The sequence below is a fragment of the Oncorhynchus gorbuscha genome, linkage group LG22, assembly GCF_021184085.1.
Source record: "Oncorhynchus gorbuscha isolate QuinsamMale2020 ecotype Even-year linkage group LG22, OgorEven_v1.0, whole genome shotgun sequence".
Classification (NCBI taxonomy): domain Eukaryota; kingdom Metazoa; phylum Chordata; class Actinopteri; order Salmoniformes; family Salmonidae; genus Oncorhynchus; species Oncorhynchus gorbuscha.
In genome coordinates this window covers 11,792,881-11,814,293 of record NC_060194.1, presented here as the reverse complement: position 1 = coordinate 11,814,293, position 21,413 = coordinate 11,792,881, and the positions used below count along the sequence as shown (strand labels likewise).

The 21,413-nt window shown below is 43.9% G+C and overlaps 2 protein-coding genes across 2 annotated transcripts in view; one reads left to right on the top strand and one right to left on the bottom strand.

The window, feature by feature from the left end:
• Positions 1 to 8,881: 8,881 nt before the first annotated feature.
• On the bottom strand, positions 8,882 to 19,056 carry LOC124010078 (otolin-1-like). Its single transcript, XM_046322418.1, is given in 7 exon segments — positions 8,882 to 9,495; positions 9,497 to 9,806; positions 9,808 to 10,021; positions 10,208 to 10,279; positions 12,166 to 12,255; positions 13,011 to 13,523; positions 18,472 to 19,056. Coding segments are annotated over 6 exon segments (1,527 nt in total). The 5' UTR covers positions 13,498 to 13,523; positions 18,472 to 19,056; the 3' UTR covers positions 8,882 to 9,141.
• Positions 18,567 to 21,413, top strand: part of LOC124010079 (protein phosphatase 1L) — a 33,168-nt gene continuing 30,321 nt past the window's right edge. Inside the window, exon 1 of the mRNA XM_046322419.1 lies at positions 18,567 to 19,459. Within this exon, the coding sequence (XP_046178375.1) occupies positions 19,061 to 19,459 (399 nt within the window). The 5' untranslated portion in view covers positions 18,567 to 19,060. The remainder of the gene's footprint in view (positions 19,460 to 21,413) is intronic.

The window sequence follows — 21,413 nt, the reverse complement described above, 5'->3', positions numbered from 1 at the left end:
CATCAGACCAGAGGACATTTCTCCAAAAAGTACAATCTTTGTCCCCATGTGCAGTTGCAAACTGTCGTCTGGCTTTTTTATGGGGGTTTTGGAGCAGTGGCTTCTTCCTTGCTGAGCGGCCTTTCGGGTTATGTTGATACAGGACTCGCTTTACTGTGGATATAGATACTTTTGTACCTGTTTCCTCCAGCATCTTCACAGGGGCCTTTGCTGTTGTTCTGAGATTGATTTGCACTTTTCGCACCAAAATGCGTTCATCTCTAGGAGACAGAACGTGTCTTCTTCCTGAGCGGTATGACGGCTGCGTGGTCCCATATGGTGTTTATACTTGCGTACTATTGCTTGTACAGATGAACGTGGTACCTTCAGGCGTTTGAAAATTGCTCCCAAGGATGAACCAGTCTTGTGGAGGTCTACAATATTTTTCTGAGGTCTTGGATGACTTCTTTTGATTTTCCCATGATGTCAAGCAAAGAGGCACTGAGTTTGAAGGTAGGCCTTGAAATACATCCGCAGGTACACCTCCAATTGCCTCAAATGATGTCAATTAGCCTATCAGAAGCTTCTAAAGCCATGACATCATTTTCTGGCATTTTCCAAGCTGTTTAAAGGCACAGTCAACTTAGTGTATGTAAACATCTGACACACTGGAATTGTGATACAGTGAATTATAAGTGAAATAATCTTTCTGTAAACAATTGTTGGAAAAATGTATTCTGTCATGCACAAAGTAGATGTTCTAACCGACTTGCCAAAACTATAGTTTGTTAACAAGAAATTTGTGGAGTGGTTGAAAAACAAGTTTAAATGACTCCAACCTAAGTGTCTGTAAACGTTATTTTTTGTTGTTGTTGGTCAGGGGCCGTAACATGATTATAAAAAAATAAAAAAACATTGAATGCAAACCGACACAGACAAAATATTTGACTAAACCTTGATTACATTTGGGAACATTGTCCTGTGTAGGGTGCCATATTTCAGATGGGATGTTAAAACGGGTGTCCTGACTCTCTGTGGTTATCCAAAATCCCATGGTGCTTATTGTAAGACTTGGGGTGTTAACCCCGGTGTCATGGCTAAATTCCCAACCTGTAAACTATCAAAATGAAGAAAGTCGCACACTCCATGTATAATCTCCCAGCAATTTAATGGGTATTTACCAACGTTTCGGCATCACTGTGCCTTCCTCAGGGTAATGTCATGAATACTTGAACCAGGTTATGTAGACACACAGTGCAATTAGTGCAACCGATGCCAGTAGTGAGGGGTGTGTAATAATGATTAGGTTCATTCAAATTAATTAGTGAAACTGTTAAAAAATAGTATATGGCATATTAAATATATTACACTATTGTTAACATATAGAAACATCATGGAATATTGTACATCATATTAGCATCAACATACACTGTTTCGTTCAATTTCACATAATCATTTCATATTTAATTTTTGTTACATGTAGTCTTTTGGTTCAACCTTAATATATAATGAACATCAACAGGGGGAACATATTAGGTGTACGCTAATAAGCTGTAAAAATATATATATATATATTTCAGTTTATAAGACTTGTTCATAAAGGAAAATGGTGTTCATAAGAAGGGCCTGAGATTAAAGTCAATATTCAGAGCACTCCCTTTGTAGTAGTGGGATCTCGATGTTACCTCCTCTCCTTGGTAGAGCAACATGCTCAATGCCTGTGGATTTGAGGGAGGAGAAGGGATGGTTAGCTTCAACAAAGTGAGCTGCTACTGGATAGTCAATGTTCTTACAGCTATGTTGTTTTAATTGTCTTTTTGTTTGTCCTACATAGGCTTTTCCACATGAACAGGTGATGAGATAGATTACTCCCTTGGTCTAGCATGAGATGATGCCCCTAACAGGGATCTTTCGACCTGTATGTGGGTGTCTGAAGAAAGATGTTTTTATAGTGATATTGCACTGTGCGCATGAGCCACATTTGTAGTAGAGTAGGCTCAGGGGGCAGGTCAGATCTCACCAAACTGTCTCCAATATTGCAACCAAGCTTATAGACCACCAGTGAGGGTTCCTGGAAGAGGTGTGCGATTGTCTTTGTCTGATTGCAGAATATGCCCGTGCTTTTTCAGGATTGCTTTCATTGGTGTATTTAGTGCAAAAGATGGTTGCGTTGTTTTTCTTCTTTAGTTGAGTTTTTAGTAATTCCGCTCTTGGTTTTTGAGATATTTTCATCATTGCAGCATCAAGAGTTTTGTCTTTGTAGCCTCTCATTTAGAATTGATCTGTCACAGATTCGTTTAACCCTGCATAACTGGCTATACGGTAGACCATTCTCGAGGGGGAAGGGGATGCATACTATCTGCACATAGCAAGGTATTGTGATCTGTGGGCTTTGTCTATAAGTCTGTATGTAATGCATCATTCTCTTTGATAATCCATAAATCCAGGTAGTTTATTTATCTCTCGTCGGTCTGCATGGTAAATTTGAGGTATTCAGAGCTCTCGTTTAGTAGAGTTTGGAATGAATTTAGTTCCTGCTGACTTCCTTCCCGGAGCACAAAGACATCATCTATGTATCTCTTCCATATAAGTATTATAGAAAGTAAGGGGTGTGTCTCTGTTTTAAAAAGGAATTCTTCTTCAAATTGTCCCACATTCAGGTTTGCATAGTTGGGGGGGGGGGGAGTCTGACTCAAAGACAAAGTAGTTATGGGATAATACCAGTTCAGTGAGTTGTAAGATGCGATCATTGGATGGAGCAAGGGTAGAGTCTCTCTGCTGAAGGAAGTGTTGCAGCGCCTGCAAGCCTCCAGTGTGTGTGATGTTAGTGTACAAGCTTTCCACATCAAAAGTGGCCAGCAGGGTGCCCTCTGGGATCCTTCCTAAGCCCTCTATCAATGAGATCATGTGACTAGTGTCTTTGACATAAGATGGGAGATTCTCAACCATCCGTTTAATGTGGTAATCCACAAATGTACAAATATTGGATGTGACAGAGTCGATGGCTGCTACAATGGGTCTTCCTGGAGAAGGAGACACTTGTTTGTGTAATTTAGGGACGGTATAGAAAGTTGGTATCTTGGGAAATTTCACACATAGAAATTCAACTTCTGTTTTAGTGATTTGTCCTGATTCCACACAGCATTCCACTGTGGATGAGATATTTTGCTGGAATTCCAGGGCTGGGTCACCATTCAGTTTGCGATAGAAGTCACTTTCAGATAGTTGTCAGCGACATTCATTCAAATAGTCACATTTGTTTTGTACACAAATTCCTCCTGCATTGTCATATTTTTTTATGATAATCGAAGGATCTGACTTTAAGTCCTTAAGAGCCATTCTCTCGTCTCTACTCAGATTATAGTAGGATTTGTGTTTCTGTTTGTCTTTCAGTAAGTAACCTACATCATTTTCAACAAACCTACAGAAGGTTTCTATGGATGCATTACGTTTGGGGGGGGGTACAAACAAACCTTTTGCTCTAAATGTGGTTCTCAGGTACCTCGACTGGGTTAATGGCTCCATCTCCTCCTTGACTCACGGTAGGACAGGTAAATTGGCTTGTCTCTTCTGTTTTTTTGGTTTCTTGTGCTCAGAGTCTTGCCAGAGATATATTAGTCCGTTGTTCTTATCTTCCAAATTGCGTTTATACTTCTTGATTTTACTCTCCTTCAGTTCGCTCGTAATCTTAGTCTGAAGGTGAGCGTTACTCTTAATGAGATCATCCAGTTTAATAGGGTCATTAAGCTCGTCTCGTAGAGCTTTCTGTGAATTTTCAACTGAGGTTGCTATCTCGATAATATCCTTTTTAAGTTGTTCAATGATCAGAGTTGTCAGGTCCAATGAACATTTATTTAGTATAGCACACAATAGTTAAAAAACATTCACCTAGTAGTCCATGTAACCATTTACACAACTATTTAGCAGTATTATGGCTTGGGGGTAGAAGCTGTCTTGGAGCCCGTTGGGCTGAAAGTCGATGCTCTCATCACTAAGCTAAAGATCCTAGGACTAAACACCTCCCTCTGCAACTGAATCCTTGATTTCCTGACGGGCCGCCCCCATGTGGTGAGGGTAGGCAACAACACATCTGCCATGCTGATCCTCAACATGTTGGCCCCTCATGGGTGCGTGCTTAGTCCCCTCCTGTACAGCCAGTTCACCCACGACTGCGTGGCCAAGCACGAGTCCAACACCATCATTAAGTTTGCTGACGACATAACGGTGGTAGGCCTGATCACTGACAACGATGAGACAGCCTATAGGGAGAAGGTCAGAGACCTGGCAGTGTTGTGCCAGGAAAATCAACCTCTCTCTAAACGTGATCAAAATAAAGGAGATTGTTGTGGACTACAAGAAAAGGAGGACCGAATACACCCCCATTCACATTGATGGGGCTTTAGTGGAGCGGGTCGAGAGTTTCAAGTTCCTTGGTGTCCCCATCACCAACAAACTATCATGGTGGTCCAAACACACACAGGTTGCATCACCGCCTGGTATAGGCAACTGCTCAGCATCCGACCGTAAGGCACTACAGAGGGTAGTGGGTAGAGCCCAGCGCATCACTGGGGCCAAGCTTCCTGCCATCCAGGACCTATTTACTAGGCGGTGTCAGAGGAAGGCCCAAAAAATTGTCAAAGACTCCAGTCACCCAAGTAATAGACTGTTCTCTCTGCTACCGTACGGCAAACGGTACCGGAGCGCCAAGTCTAGGTCCAAAAGGTTCCTGAACAGCTTCTACCCCCAAGCCATAAGACTGAAGAACATTTATTCAATTGGCCACCTGAACTATTTGCATTGACCCCCTCCCTCCCCCTTTTGTTTTTACAAATACAATTGGATTAGATTTGACTTGAAACTGTTGAGCATGAAAAACTCTGCAGTGTTGCAGTTCTTGACACAAACCGGTGCGCCTAGCTCCTACTACCATACCCCGCTAACTAAGCTAGCCGTTTCACATCCGTTACACTAGCTCCTACAGAAAGTGAGTCACATGGTCATGGCTTGCTATTTATACCAGGCAGACAGGCATCGAGGCATTCAGTTACTGTTCGATTGAAAGTTAGAATGGGCAAAACGAGTGACCTAAGTGACTTTGAGAGTGGTATGATCGTCGGTTCCGGGCCCGCCGGTTCCAGTGTCTCAGAAACGCCCGACCTCCTGGGCTTTTCACACACAACAGGGTCTAGGGTTTGCAGAGAATGTTGCGACAAACAAAACACATCCAGTCAGTCCTGTGGGCGATAAAATCACATTGATGAGATTTCGAAGGAAAATGGCAAGAGTCGTGCAAGCTAATAGGCGGGCCACAAACAGGCAAATAACAGCACAGTACAACAGTGGTGTGCAGAGCGGCATCTCGGAACGCACAACTCGTTGGTTCTTGTCACGGATGGGCTACTGCAGCAAACAACCACACCGGTTTCCACTCCTATCAGCTAAAAACAATAAGAAGCAGCTCTAGTAGGATCACCAACACTGGACAATTGAGGAGATGAAAAACATTGCCTGGTCCGGCAAATCCCGGTTTATTATACTGTCTGAGTGCTCCAACTCCTCTCCAGAGCCCAAAGAGACCATTAAATGAACCCATCCCTCTTCCTGGAACACATCTAGCCCACTTTGAGTCTGACTGCAGTAAGCTTTCCCACGACGACATGGTGATCCTGTATAACAGCATTCTGACTACTACCCTAAATATCACTGCTCCCGAAAAAAACATGAAAGTAACCTCACAACACTCTTCACCCTGGTTCACTGATAAACTGCGCTAAAAGAAGACTCTTGGCCGTAAGCTTGAGATGCGTTGGAGGAAGGATGGCCTCACTGCCCATCTACTGGCCCACAAAGACCACCAAGCAAGCTACTATGCCTCCTTAAGCACAACCAGCCTTCTACTCCACCACAATTGACAAGATCTAAGATAACCCTAGAACCTTGTTCTCAACCATCAACCGCCTTCTCAACTCTGCAAACTCATGCCCTCTTGCAGCCTCATTCATCTGAGCAGTGTAATCGCTTGCTGTGCAGTCAATAATCTTTCAAATGAAGGCCACCACTTGCTCCCTTGACCCTATCCCTACATCCTTACTCAAAACCTGCTCATCTAACCTGCTTCAGTTTGTCACCACCCTCAACAACAAGTCCCTGCTGCCCGGGGAGGTACCTTACTGAGGAAACTCAACTTTGGCCATGACATCCTATCCAACTACAGGCCCATCTCCAACCTCCCCTTCCTATCAAAAGTACCGGAGAAAGTAGTTGCAAACCACCTTCAAACAGCTGTACAAAGTTTTCCAGTCTGGTCTCCGGCCCTTGCACAGCACTGAAACAGTTCTGGTGAACGTTACCAGCGACCTACTGATAGCTTTGGATTTGAGATCACCTTGCCTCCTCCTCTTAAATCTCAGTGCTGCCTTTGACACCATTGACTACAGCATCCTCCTGCCGTGTCTCAGAGAGCACACTGCAGTGCTCCTCCTACCTCTCCAACAGGAAGCGATACATCCCCATTGGAGAGTCCAGGTCGGAGGAGTCTACAGTCACATGCGGTGTACCACAGGGGTCAGAGCTGTGACCTATTCTAGATGCTCCCTCTCGGCCAAATCCTCAGAAACTAGAACTAGAACTTCCACCGCTACGATGACGATACCCAAGTATATATTAACACCAAACTGGACATCATCTCAGCCCTATCAAAAGTTGGCAGCTGCCGAGATGACATCAGGGCATGGATGAAAGAGAACGTGCTCCAACAGCAACACGACTGAGGTTATGCTTATTGGGACACCCAAGCTGGTCACCAGTGCTAGAAACATCTGCCCTACAATTGACTGTCAAGCCATCCATATGTCTTCTGTCATCTCCAACCTGTGAGTCAAGTTTGATCCTGCTTTGTCATTTGATGCCCACATAAAACATAACTGCAAAACATATTTTTTCCATCTAAAAAACATCGCCCAGCTCAAACCATCGCTCTCCCAGCCAGATGCAGAGAAACTCGTCCACGTCTTCATCTTCTCTCGGATCAACTACAGCAACGCTCTGTTTGGGGGCCTTCCAGCCAAATCACTTCAGAGGCTACAACTTCTCCAGAATAGTGCTGCTAGAGTCCTAACCAGGACCAAAAAGTCATCCCACATCACTCCCTTCTTTGCTGAACTCCACTAGCAACTGGCCAACTATAGGATTGACTTTAAAATCCTCCTCCTCTTGTTTAAAGCCTTGAATTGATTGATTCCCACCTACAACAGCAACCTAATTTTTTATCAAAGAGCCACCTTGCACTATCCGCTCCAGGAATTCACCACTGCTTCAAGTCCCGAAGACACATCTCTATACTATTGGGGACTGGGCATTCTACTGCCTTCCTCCTCGGCCTATGGAATGCTCTCCCTGACCATCGGAGACCACTCCATCCATCAGAACTTTTAAAATGAGCCTTAAAACACATTTCTACAAACTGCCTTTCTTATAGTCCTAATCTGGAAAGTCATTTTAGCACCTAGCGTACTATTGCTTTTTCCTGCCTTGGTACTAAATGTATGATGATTTAATAGTTTTTGCTGTAATTTATGTGTTCATTATTTTTTGCCTATGTAGAGCTTTGAGATAACACTGTAATTAAAAGCGCTTTACAAATTAAATGTATTATTATTATTTTTAATTATATCATGCACCAGTTTAAATATTCAAAACAAAAAAACTTGAAAGAGAATATATTTTATTCCATGCATTTCTGTTTAGCTTTTTTTTTAAATGCCTTTTTAAATAAATAATCTCAATAGTCTGCTTTCCCTCCATCCAACTCCAAGAAGATGACTTCATGTCATTATAGGGAGGTCATAGACTGGTCATGGATTCTGTGTTGCATCGTGCCCAAGAACAGCCCTTAGCCGTGATATATTGGCCATATACCACATCCCCTCGTGCATTATTGCTTAAGTAAAAACAGAGTATAAACCTGCTTTATTTAGATTTCTAATTCTATTTGGCTATTGGTGCTTGGATAGTGTAACACAAATAGGTTTTGCTTGTGTGTGTGTTTGTGCTGTTGATATTCCTTTTCGGGAATATCAACATTATTTTCATGTATTTAAACATGATTTTTTTTACATGATACTGTACAATCAATACGATCCTCATTCAGCCCTCCTCTTCAAACTGTGATATCCCAGTGCCCTCTAGTGGTAGAAAGAAAATGTCCGTTTCAGTCAGACATATTTTGGTGGTGACCATATACTACCAGTACATTAGTAGGCTGTAATACATAATGCATTCACACATCAACCACCATCACTCCCAGACCTTGGAGCTGTATGTCTATGACACAACAATGACGAAGGCTCATTACAGTGAGGAGCACATTCAAGTAGTTAATGGGTGAAACTGTCCCTAATCAGAGCTGGGATTGGGCAGTTGACAAAACTAAGGGCTCTATTCAACCAGGTCTGCTTTGGCCGACATCCGCATAACGGTTGTTTTTTGCAGTGTCGAAGTTGGAACTGCGTTAGAGCTGCCATATCCACAAGTAGCTCCTGATGTTAAACCTAAAGCGGACATTGCCATTGGCTGCATGGAGACGCATTAGTAGAAATTCCATGCAGCCTTGTTTACAATTTCAAACACTGGAATGTGAGATGTACTCTACACCTCGATTAGGCTAATAGAAATCCTCGTTATTTTTGTTTTATGATTTTGCGACATTATTTATGTATAGACTACACTTTCTCACTCTGAACTTCTAATGCGAGTTGGACAGGTGTGGCTTTGTGACAATTAGTAAGAGCAGCTGCTCACTGTGTTGGCTATCGCCGGTAACGCTTGATCTGATTGAATCGAAGGCTAAGATCAGTAAAGTCTAGATATGTTCAAATCTATAAACACACACAATATTCATTTCAAGCATTAGCAGTGTTTTATTGCATTGTCAGAGCGCGTAAGCGTTGCATAAAGTGTTACAGCCTTTCCCATCCAAATTACAGCAAGCATTTGGTCAGGTTGTTGTGATAGCAATAGGCAGAAGCATAGTTAGCAGCAGTAGCAATAGCAACATTGACAGAGATGATTTAGCCGAGTGGTGCAAAGCGTTTGGAGGGGATGCGGAGTTGTCAGATACAGGTCATGAAGAGGTGAAGCCGGGCTCACAGGCGAGGTCGTAGGTCAGGCCTTGGGGTCGGCATAGAGCAGAAAGCCGGTGAAGGTGCTGTCGTCTTCGCTGCTGGAGTAGACTCCGTTCCAGTCCCTCAGCGTCTCTAGCCATACCTGGTCCCCCGATGCCAGACGCAGCAGAGCCAGGTTGGACGCCTGGTCGATGTCCTGACCGTACAAGGAGTCACGCGTCCGCAGCTTCTTCACGCCGTTAATCACCAGTGCGGCGCGCAGGGGCCGGTTGCGCACGGTGATGTGGTAGGAGAACACGTAGACCCCGGGGTGGGTGCAATTGAACTTGCTGAGCATTGGGTCCCAGTGTTCCTCTTCGTTGTAGAGGACCTTGTCGAACTTGACGGGAAGGCCTGGAGGGGGGGAAGGACTTGCTGGGGAAGAGGCCCACGCTGAAGGCAGATCGTATCTGCTCTGCGGTCTCCCCCTGCGGGCCCTTGGGACCCCGCACACCTCGTGGGCCCTTGGGGCCTTTCTCTCCTTTCGGCCCAGGCATGCCCCTCAAGCCTGGGGGCCCCCGCCCCCCTGCCTCCCCTTTCCCTCCTGGGGAGCCTAGCTGACCCCTCAGACCTACAGGCCCTGGTAGACCATTGGTTCCATTTACTCCCGGGGGTCCCACCAACCCCCTCGGCCCAGGGGGGCCAGGCAAGCCTGCCTCCCCTTTCTCCCTTCTCGCCAGTTGGACACTCCCCCATCTCTCCCTTTTGGCCATTCTGTCCCATTGGGCCAGTCAGCCCGGAGGGACCTGCAGGGCCTATTTTACCCAGGTCACCCTTCTCGCCCTGGGTCCCATTCCACCCAGGCTTTCCCCTTTCTCCCAGGTCTCCTTTCAAGCCAGGGAGGCCTGTTTCTCCTTTTTCTCCTTTGGGGCCCAAGTCACCTGTGAGAATGAAATTAGTCACTTACTGTAGCAAGAAAGTATTTGATAGTGAAACAACAGTTGACATTCAGTCTAATAAGATGACTGTTCTCCCCTAATAGAGTGTGGTCTTCTAGCAATAGCATTATACTAGAGCTACTCTGCCTCCACACATTACTCTGATAACACCTAGCGAACATTGTATACCTTTCGGTCCCTCTTTCCCAAGTATCCCTGGAGCACCAGGCATCCCCGTGTCTCCTTGATCGCCTTTGTCACCTATCAAATAGAAAGAGAAAAGGATTGGTATCTTAAACGTGTGGGTATAGATATCAGTCCCCAGAATTAATGCTCCATTTTAGATCAAAGTTACAGATTTGTTGAAATCAGCACCAGAAAGCGACGTGTTCAATAACGAGATAACAGATAGCATAGTAGCTAACGCTTTGGGCAATAAATGTAGAAACTAAGATTACATTCTTTAAACACCTACACCACTTTTCTTTAGCTTGAAAGACGATGACCAGAGCTTACCCATGATGTTGAACAACGATGTAAGTCAATAACTCATCCTTTCTTTTAGTCAGAGTATGATATATTTGGGCTTGAAGTGACAAATCTGAACTGCCCACTTTGTGAAAATCCATGTAAATGTGGTGTCTTTTCCTATGATATGAAATACAAATCATTTTCTGTCTTAGGTTTCAATTCAGGGCTGGGCTTTGCTTTAATGTTACCACCCACCAGCATGGAATTGTTTATGAATCAGAAACAGCTTCAAAGTTATTCCTCTTTATGACTGAGATGATTGTGTGTTTCTGCACCTCCACATTCTTTACCAGAAAATGTGTCACTTATTTTTAAGGTAGTCTGTATTTAAAAAAAACACATATATACACACTACTGTTCAAAAGTTTGGGGTCACTTCGAAACGTCCTTGTTTTTGAAGGAAAATCACATTTTTGGTCCATAAAAATAACATAAAATTGATCAGAAATACAGTGTAGACACCGTTAATGTTGTAAATGACTAATGTAGCTGGAAACGGCTGATTTCTTACGGAATATATAGGCATACAGAGGCCCATTGTCAGCAACCATCACTCCGATGTTCCAATGGCACATTTATAATTTTAAAAGACAAATTGATCATTAGAAAACCATTTTGTAATTATGTTAGCACTGCTGAAAACTGTTGTACTGATTAAAGAAGCAATAAAACTGTCTTTCTTTAGGCTAGTGGAGTATCTGGAGCATCAGCAATTGGGTTCGATTACAGGCTCAAAATGGCCAGAAACAAAGAACTTTCTTCTAAAACTCGTCAGTCTATTCTTGTTCTGAGAATTGAAGGCTATTCTATGTGAGAATTTGCCAAGAAATGGAAGATCTCTTATAACGCTGTGTACTACTCCTTTCACAGAACAGCGCAAACTGGCTCCAACCAGAATAGAAAGAGGAGTGGGAGGCCCCGGTGCACAACTGAGCAAGAGGACAAGTACATTAGAGTGTCTAGTTTGAGAAACAGACGCCTCACAAGTCCTCATCTGGCAGCTTCATTAAATAGTACCCTCAAAACACCAGTCTCAACGTCAACAGTGAAGAGGCGTCTCCAGGATGCTGGCCTTCTAGGCAGAGTTGCATAGAAAACGCCATATCTCAGACTTGCCAATAAAATAAAATATTAAGATGGGCGAAAGAACACAGACACTGGACAGTTGAACTCTGCCTAGAAGGCCAGCATTCCGGAATCGCCTCTTCACTGTTGATGTTGAGATTGGTGTTTTGCAGGTACTATTTAATGAAGCTGCCAGTTGAGGACTTGTGAGGCATCTCTTTGGAAGATGCCAAAACTATGGAGATAACATTAGCTAACGAGATAAGGTTAGCAAGATGGCTAGCTAGCTAAATAAGGTTAGACAAATGACTAGCTAGATAAGGTAAGCATGCTAGCTAGCTACACTGACAGCTGTCATTGCCATCTTTGATTTTTATCATCTCCACGTGGAAATTCCTACACCTAACTCATGAATATGTATAAATAGCCTTCCTCATTTTTCGGAGGTGAAACCAAAATGGGCATTTCCTCTCTAGGTCTGGAAATGACGCCGAAACAGTGGCCTCTGTGGGGGTCCTTTAAAAGTTGTATTTGAGAGTTGGCAAGCTAACCTTTATCTCCTTCAAGTCCAGTAGCTCCAGGCATACCATCCAGTCCAGGAGGTCCCATGAGTCCCACATCACCTTTCTCTCCAGGTACACCTGAAAGAAGACAGGGGGAAGGAGGGAAGAGCAGAGGTAGGGGGGTTGGGGATATGAGGAGCTATTAAGGATATGAGGAGCCGCCTCAAAGCGGAAGGGACCAAAACACAACCGCAGAGGGAGGGATACATTTCTCTAAAGAGCCTCCATACACACACACAACATACTGTATGAAAGCACACCAAACACAGACTACGAGTTATGGTCAATATCCAGTCACTCTGTACTAAAATCGACACAATTTATATTCTTTTTTTTCTTTTTTTACCCTTTTTTTCTCCCTAATTTCATGGTATCCAATTGTTTTAGTAGCTACTATCTTGTCTCATCGCTACAACTCCCGTACGGGCTCAGGAGAGACGAAGGTTGAAAGTCATGCGTTCTCCGATACACAACCCAACCAAGCTTCTTAACACAGTGCGCATCTAACGCGGAAGCCAGCCGGAGGAAGGAAGGAAGGACGCCGGAGGAAACACTGTGCACCTGGCAACCTTGGATAGCACGCACTGCGCCCGGCCCGCCACAGGAGTCGCTGGTGCGCGATGAGACAAGGACATCCCTACCGGCCAAGCCCTCCCTAACCCGGATGACGCAAGGCCAATTGTGCATCACCCCACGGACCTCCCGGTCGCGGCCGGTTACAACAGAGCCTGGGCGCGAACCCAGAGTCTCTGATGGCACATCTGGCGCTTCAGTATAGCTCCCTTAACCACTGCGCCACCCGGGAGGCCGCCAATTTATATTCTTTAGTCTACCTGGAAGACCCCTCTCCGCTCCAGGCCCTGGGGGCCCCCTCTCCCCTGGGGGCCCCACGGGGCCCTTTTCAGGCGGGCAGCACTCGCAGACGTTTAAGTAGCAGTGGCTGTAGTCCAGGGTGTAGTTTCCCATGCCGGCTCCAGGGAGCGCCATGGAGTCTGTGTGGAACTCTGTGGGGTAGGCGTCGCCTGCGTAGGTGGTGCTGTCAGTGGGGGACAAGGAGTAGGCGTCCGTCATGGTATCCTCTGTGGTCTCGTCGGTGCCCAGGCTACTGGAGGGGGCCATGGTAGTGGTGGTCTGCCTGAAGCCCAGACGGGCCGGCTGGTCGCCACCTCCTCCCCCTCCTCCGGTACCACCTCCGCGAGGGGGCTTCTTGGTATTCTGAGGCTTTGGTCTGCGGGTTGTTCTGGTTGCGGACGACTGGGTCGCCATCAAGACTACTGCAAGCAGGGTTGTGAGAATGGCGAGCAAACGAAGAGAGGGCATGTCAGCGGCTTTTGGTGTGCATTGATCTGAGAAGTGGAGAGAGAGAGAATAAACATAGATGAAGGTAGTAAATCACATTTAGTAACAAGTAGCTATAAGTTCATGAACAATTCTGAGGACTGGCCTAAACAAAAAAGTTACCTCACATACAAAGTGACCTCAAATGAAGCACTCTGTGCTTACCTTTAAATTAAATGGTTTGCTGTTCACTCCATTCCCTGCATTTGGTGATTTCAACAACAAAACTCTTCCCTTTTATTGTGTCTGCTAGCCTCTTGCCTCCGTAGCTTGACCAATGAGAGGAGACCAAGGGATACACTGGGATTTGGAGGAAGGGTGGGTTGGCATGGACACAAGGTGAGAACCTGAGGGATATGGTCATGAAGTGCTAGAATAACATACTACAACACAGGACTTTCTTTCCTTTCACCTTGGGTCTTTGTGATGTGTGATATGATGTTCTATATGGCTGCCACAAACAGACGTGCATGCGCACGAACACACACGCAGACACACACACACACACACACCTGTTAGTAATGGATCATACCCCATATGAGATGGTGGCAGGACCGTACGGTCAGGCATCAGGGCGACCACACCACATTGGCACCGCCTCAAAGCGGAATGGACCAAAACACAACCGCAGAGGGAGGGATACATTTCTCAAACGAGCCTCCATAACCACCTTGATCTAACATCCCACCAACCTTTAGGAAACCCAGTACTGCTGACATTTACAACTCCTCTCAGAGGGCTTTATGGGTAGGATGTCAACCCTCTACCTTGACACCGGATGAGGTGTGGTTTGAGGTTTGAAGTTTGAACCCCCTCCGATGCTGTACTGTGGCCTCGTCTGTGAAACCAACACCAGCAGTCACTATTTGCATGTGCTCCTCTGAAGCTTTAGGTGCCTCATGACAGGTTCCTACTCAAGGCTCTGATGAAGGTCTCCTACGCCGAAACATGACCCTGCTTGATTGTCCCGTGAATGAAGTCATGATCAATGCAGACACAGAGTGCAACTTTTTATTCATTTTTAATGGGATAGTCACCTGGAGAGGTGTTCTGAGGTAAGGATTTTTTGGGAGGTTGGGTACATGTAGCCTTAAATGGCTTTAGATCTGTAATCACATTCTCAATGTGCTTTTTTCTGAATGTCCACAAGCCGTGAGCTACAGGGTTGGGGTAGGCCGCAACTATGTTCTTCATTCAACAGAGAGGGAGAGAATCAACCAAAGGAAGTTAAGATAGAGAGACCTTTGTTCAACAAATCTAGGCTCACATTTGATATCCAGCGGCTGTTGCCTTAAGATCTTATTCTTGAAAGTGAGAACATCTGATGAATATGCATGTGTGACCATTGTGTGGCGCAAAATTGCAGTGAATTCTCTGGGTTCGACCAATTCTGTCTTGTGGAGTGAAACCTGCAGACCCAAAGGCCCTCCAGGAAATGAGTTTGACACCCCAAATCCCCCAAAATATATCCCAATGAGAGCTTGGTAATAATTTGGTCCATTTATAGCCTGGCTGACCCTTAACTCAAAATCTTCCCGACTTCAGAGTCTGGAAAGGCTCCAGGATGTTGTGAGCAAGATTAGTTGATCCTTACTGATTGGTTCTCCTCTGTCTCTTTGTCACTGAAACACCAACATAGACAGAAACATACAGCCCCCGAGCACTGCCCCCTTTCAATACAATTGATGGATCCCCCCCCTCCCACCCCATGGACAAAACACTTTGAGAGAACCAATCAAAGCTCAAATCAAATCAGATTGTATTTGTCACATACAAAAGTTTAGCAGATGGTATTGCGGGTGTAACGAAATGCTTGTGTTTCTAGCTCCAACAGTGCAGTAAGATCTAACAACAATACACACAATACACACATCCTAAAAGAATGGAATTAAAGAATATATAAATATTAGGATGAGCAATGTCAGAGTGGCATAAACTAAAATACAGTATAATAGAATACAGTATATAGAGTTGAAATTAGTAAAGCAGTATGTAAAGAGTATTTAAACATTATTAAAGTGACTAGTGTTCCATTATTAAAGTGGCCAGTGATTTCAAGTCTATGTTTATGGGGCAGCAGCCTCTAAGGTGCAGGGTTGCGTAACCAGGTGGAAGCCGGACATTGATGGCTATTTAACAGTCTGATGGCTTTGGGATAGAAGCTGTTTTTCAGTCTCTCTGTCCCAGCTTTGATGCACCTGTACTGACCTCACATTCTGGATGATAACAGGGTGAACAGACAACTTCTGTACGAATACTGCACTAACAATGGGCTCCTTTCCAGACCAGTGTGTCACAGTTCTCTCTCACTGTGTCAGTTGTGTCAGCCAGGCTACCCATGCTACATTACATAGTGCTAAAAAAGTGTGTATTGACATGGTATATACAATGAGTGTACCAGCCATTAGGAATACTTTCCTAATTTTGAGCTGCACCCCCTTTTGCCCTCAGAACAGCCTCACTTTGTCGGGGCATGGACTCTACGAGACCTTGAAAGCGTGCAACAGGGATGCTGGCCCATTTATTTATTTAACCTTTATTTAAAAGGCAAGTCAGTTAAGAACAAATTATTATTTACAATGACGGCCTAACAAAAGGCAAAATGCCTCCTGAAAGGACGGGGGCTTGGGATTAAAATTTTTAAAATACAATATAAATATAGGACAAAACAAACATCACAACAAGAGAGACAACACAACACTACATAAAGAGAGACCTAAGACAACAACATAGCATGGCAGCAACACATGACCCACACAGCATGGTAGCAACACAACATGACAACAACATGGTAGCAACACAACATGGTAGCAGCACAAAACAAAGTACAAACATGATTGGCCACAGACAACAGCACAAAGGGCAAGAAGGTAGATACAACAATACATCACATAAAGCAGCCACACTTGTCAGTAAGAGTGTCCATGATTGAGTCTTTGAATGAAGAGATTGAGATAAAACTGTCCAGTTTGAGTGTTTGTTGCAGCTCGTTCTAGTCGCTAGCTGCAGCGAACTGAAAAGAGGAGCCCATGTTGCTTCCACTGCTTCCCACAGTTGTGTCATGTTGGCTGGATGTCCTTTGGGTGGTGGACCATTGTTGATACACATGGGAAGCTGTTGAGTGTGAAAAACCAGTGGTTGACTTGGGCAGGAGCTCACTGGAGCAGAGTACCGGCACCTCAAATGTTCTACTGCTGGAGCTCTGGTTCCTCTTATAGAATACTAGCTCAAAAGTTTAGTGGAGCTCCTGCACCTAAATATAAACAGCACCGGCACACAAAATGAGTACCGTGAAATGAGTACCGTGAAATTAGTATTTGTGAAAAACCCAGCAGCGTTGTAGTTCATGACACACTCAATCCGGTTCGCTTGGCACCTACTACCATACCCCGTTCAAAGGCACTTAAATATTTTGTCTTGCCCCATTCACCCTCTGAATGGCACACATACACAATCCATGTCGCAATTGTCTCAAGGCTTGAAAATCCTTCTTTAACCTGTTTCCTCCCCTTTGACTTCACTGATTGAAGTGGATTTAACAGGTGACATTAATGTCACCGAGATTCACCTGGTCAGTCAATGTCATGGAAAGAGCATGTTTTGTGCACTCAGTGTAGGCCAGTATTACAGCATAGGTTCACATTGTTGCATTGTAGCATTGATGCAGATTTCAATAAACAAGTCAAGATAGAGCAGAGTAACATCTTGATTCAAAGCAACAATGTCAGTGTCTTGGTTTCAGTGTGAAGGAAGAAGACTCCCAGCCAGGCCTCTGGACTACTAGCCTGTGACAATTTATTTGCAGTTTGTGGAATTACAGAATAAACATTTTCTGTGTATTGTAATTCATTAACTTAATTGTGGTTAGACCTTCCCTTACATGATAATTATTTCCATTGTGAGTTTATTTGCAAATCTTTGAAAATGGGCAACCCCACAATGTGTAAGAGGCCTGTAACAACGTATACACAATGTGCGTGCCTATGTAATTACGATGTAAATACATATGTAACTTTGAATTCCATTTCCATACAGGATTTACTACAGTGGTTAGAGCGTTGGGCCGGTAACCTAAAGGTTGCTAGTTCGAATCCCCGAGCTGACAAGGTAACAAATAAAGGTTCTAAAAACAAAATGAAATATCCAAAAGGCTTAGACGTTTCTGTTTCCATCTATGCGGGCCAGTACTTGTGTCTCACTGGGCATTATATAACAATGGCTAACTGTGAACTTTCACACCTTCTCACAAATCAATTCAATTCAATTTACTTTATTGACATGGCAAGTTCATTATTACTTACATTGTCAACGTAATCATATAGAAAAAATAAATATATTTGTATTTATATATCATATATATATATATATATATATATATATATATATATATATATATATATATATATATATATATATATATATATATATATATATATATATATATTTCAATATCAACTGTTTTGATTATGCAGAGGTCGTTGATTCACAAGCCCTCACTGTCAGTCCTAGATATGGAAACACAATTTCCCTAGTACTATATGGATGTATACACTAGTGAAACACCGGCGTTACAGTCGAAAAGCAGTTTAGAGGGACAATTTGTATTTCACCTCAATAAGAGACAAAGGGAAATTTGTTTCAGCCACCAGAGGGCTACAAGACAACATTACTTGTGGTACTGTTTAAGGTTAGTGTTCAGTGGTCACTAAGCCTTTCCCCGACAGCCACCAATGTGCATCCCAACACCAACACACCTGATACCCAAGTGTCATAAGTTGAATAGCCCTAACATTTCAATAAAAACATTTAATGATAATACAACTCTACAGTTAATTACATTTTAGTAAGCAGACCGGACTGAAATGTGTCATATTCCTCAAGAAAACTAAATAAGCCTACTGGAACAAAATGAAAGCTATATTTAAGAAATAATGAATAATAAGGATATTCCCTCACTTGCTGCAAGTGTTGTGATGATCCATCAGGACGTTCTGCCGCAGCTGCGCACGCTGTCATCCCAGACTAGAGTTGAAAACTGAGGGAGGGGGGGAAGGGGGGTGTTGTTGATGCGGATGAGTAGAAGCTGAATAGGAGCATTTCCCAAACGAGAAACGGGGTAAAGCCAAAAAGAGGCCACCAAACCCCGACGTCGCCCCCGGTGACAAGTCCTCACATTCCGCTGGGTCTTCGCCCGTTATTCGCGAAGCCTGCAATGGGCTACAGACGAAAGCGGATTCATAACGTTTTTTTTTGTTGTCGGCAGATCCTCTTGCAGCAGCTGTCCTTCCGAGAGCCAGGAGGACAGTCTCGCGTGTATATTTCAAGACAGCGGGCCTAGTTTCTCCTTCGCTCTTCACTTTATTGTGGCTATATTCGGCTGAGTAAATCCTGGGAATAGATTGACCATTTAAATCCAATTAGATATATTTATAACAGTTCTGACATCAGACATTTATATGGTGGACGTTTTTTATTGTCCCATTGAACGGATATAATGGAGTGAATTGCACGAGGGGAGCGAGAGTCAGTAGTTTTCTTGCGTGTGATGATAGGAGACACAATGACGCTGTTGTCTCTTTTGGGTCGGATCATGCGTTATTTCCTCCTGAGGCCAGAGACATTGTTTCTGCTATGCATTAGCTTGGCCTTATGGAGTTACTTCTTCCACACGGACGAGGTGAAGACCATCGTCAAGTCTAGCCGGGATGCGGTGAAGATGGTGAAGGGGAAAGTGGCGGAGATAATGCAGAACGACAGGTTGGGGGGCCTGAGCGTCCTAGACGCGGAGTTCTCCAAAACCTGGGAGTTCAAAAATAACAATGTAGCTGTGTACTCCATTCAGGGGCGGCGTGACCACATGGAGGACCGCTTCGAGGTGCTTACGGACATCACCAACAAGAGTCATCCGTCTATATTCGGGATATTTGACGGTCACGGTGGTGAGGTATGTATCAAAGGTGTGGGTGTCTTTCAAAAACACAGCCTAAAATAGGCCTGAACGGTCAACATCATTATCATCATTTTCCTCGGAGTTGGCCATTTTAGGGAATTGGAATTTTAATATAGATTGGCAATCCGCGGCCTCAAATCAATTTAAGAGTATATGCATTGATTTTATTCGATCTCAATTGATCTCAAAACCAACATGGCTAAACGTGAAAAACCCTGTTAATTCCTCATTGATTTATTGAATTCATACTAACAACTACCATACATATTTGTCCAGTGGAGTATTTGCATATGATCTCAGTGGTCATTGTGCCATAGTATGTATTAGAGATAAGAAACCTCAAAATACTCATAGTTTAATTAACCGCAAAATACTCATAGTCATTTAATTAAGAAGACACATAAAAACATATTTAAAAAATCCCCTCGGTGAGGGAGACATGACATGCACTACTCTGATTTAGGCACTTTCTCCTGTATTCCTGACCATGGATTAGTTCTACAAAATGTATCCCCCATATTTATTCCTCTGGCAGATAAACATGCCCATTTGAAACAATTCAGAGTGAAATATAGATCTAACCTTCTTCTGAGCTATCTGAGCGTATTCAAATGAGAAATCAGTCCTGGGCCAAATCAAGTTAACTGGCAGTCTTTCAGACAATTGAGAAACAGATGTACTCAATTAATAAAGCTAAATCAAGCTACTTTTTAAATCAAAATCAAATCAAATCAAATTTTATTTGTCACATACACATGGTTAGCAGATGTTAATGCGAGTGTAGCAAAATGCTTGTGCTTCTAGTTCCGACAATGCAGTGATAACCAACAAGTAATCTAACTAACAATTCCAAAACTACTGTTTTATACACAGTGTAATGGGATAAGGAACATGTACATAAGGATATATGAATGAGTGATGGTACAGAGCAGCATACAGTAGATGGTATCGAGTACAGTATATACATATGAGATGAGTGTGTAGACAAAGTAAACAAAGTGGCATAGTTAAAGTGGCTAGTGATACATGTGTTACATAAGGATGCAGTCGATGTTGTAGAGTACAGTATATACATATGTATATGAGATGAATAATGTAGGGTAAGTAACATTATATAAGGTAGCATTGTTTAAAGTGGCTAGTGATATATTTACATCATTTCCCATCAATTCCCATTATTAAAATGGCTGGAGTTGGGTCAGTGTCAATGACAGTGTGTTGGCAGCAGCCACTCAATGTTAGTGGTGGCTATTTAACAGTCTGATGGCCTTGAGATAGAAGCTGTTTTTCAGTCTCTCGGTCCCAGCTTTGATGCACCTGTACTGACCTCGCCTTCTGGATGATAGCGGGGTGAACAGGCAGTGGTTCGGGTGGTTGATGTCCTTGATGATCTTTATGGCCTTCCTGTAACAACGGGTGGTGTAGTTTGCCCCCGGTGATGCGTTGTGCAGTCCTCACTACCCTCTGGAGAGCCTTACGGTTGAGGGCGGAGCAGTTGCCGTACCAGGCGGTGATACAGCCCGCCAGGATGCTCTCGATTGTGCATCTGTAGAAGTTTGTGAGTGCTTTTGGTGACAAGCCGAATTTCTTCAGCCTCCTGAGGTTGAATAGGCGCTGCTGCGCCTTCTTCACGACGCTGTCAGTGTGAGTGGACCAATTCAGTTTGTCTGTGATGTGTATGCCGAGGAACTTAAAACTAGCTACCCTCTCCACTACTGTTCCATCGATGTGGATAGGGGGGTGTTCCCTCTGCTGTTTCCTGAAGTCCACAATCATCTCCTTAGTTTTGTTGACGTTGAGTGTGGGGTTATTTTCCTGACACCACACTCCAAGGGCCCTCACCTCCTCCCTGTAGGCTGTCTCGTCGTTGTTGGTAATCAAGCCTACCACTGTTGTGTCGTCCGCAAACTTGATGATTGAGTTGGAGGCGTGCGTGGCCACGCAGTCG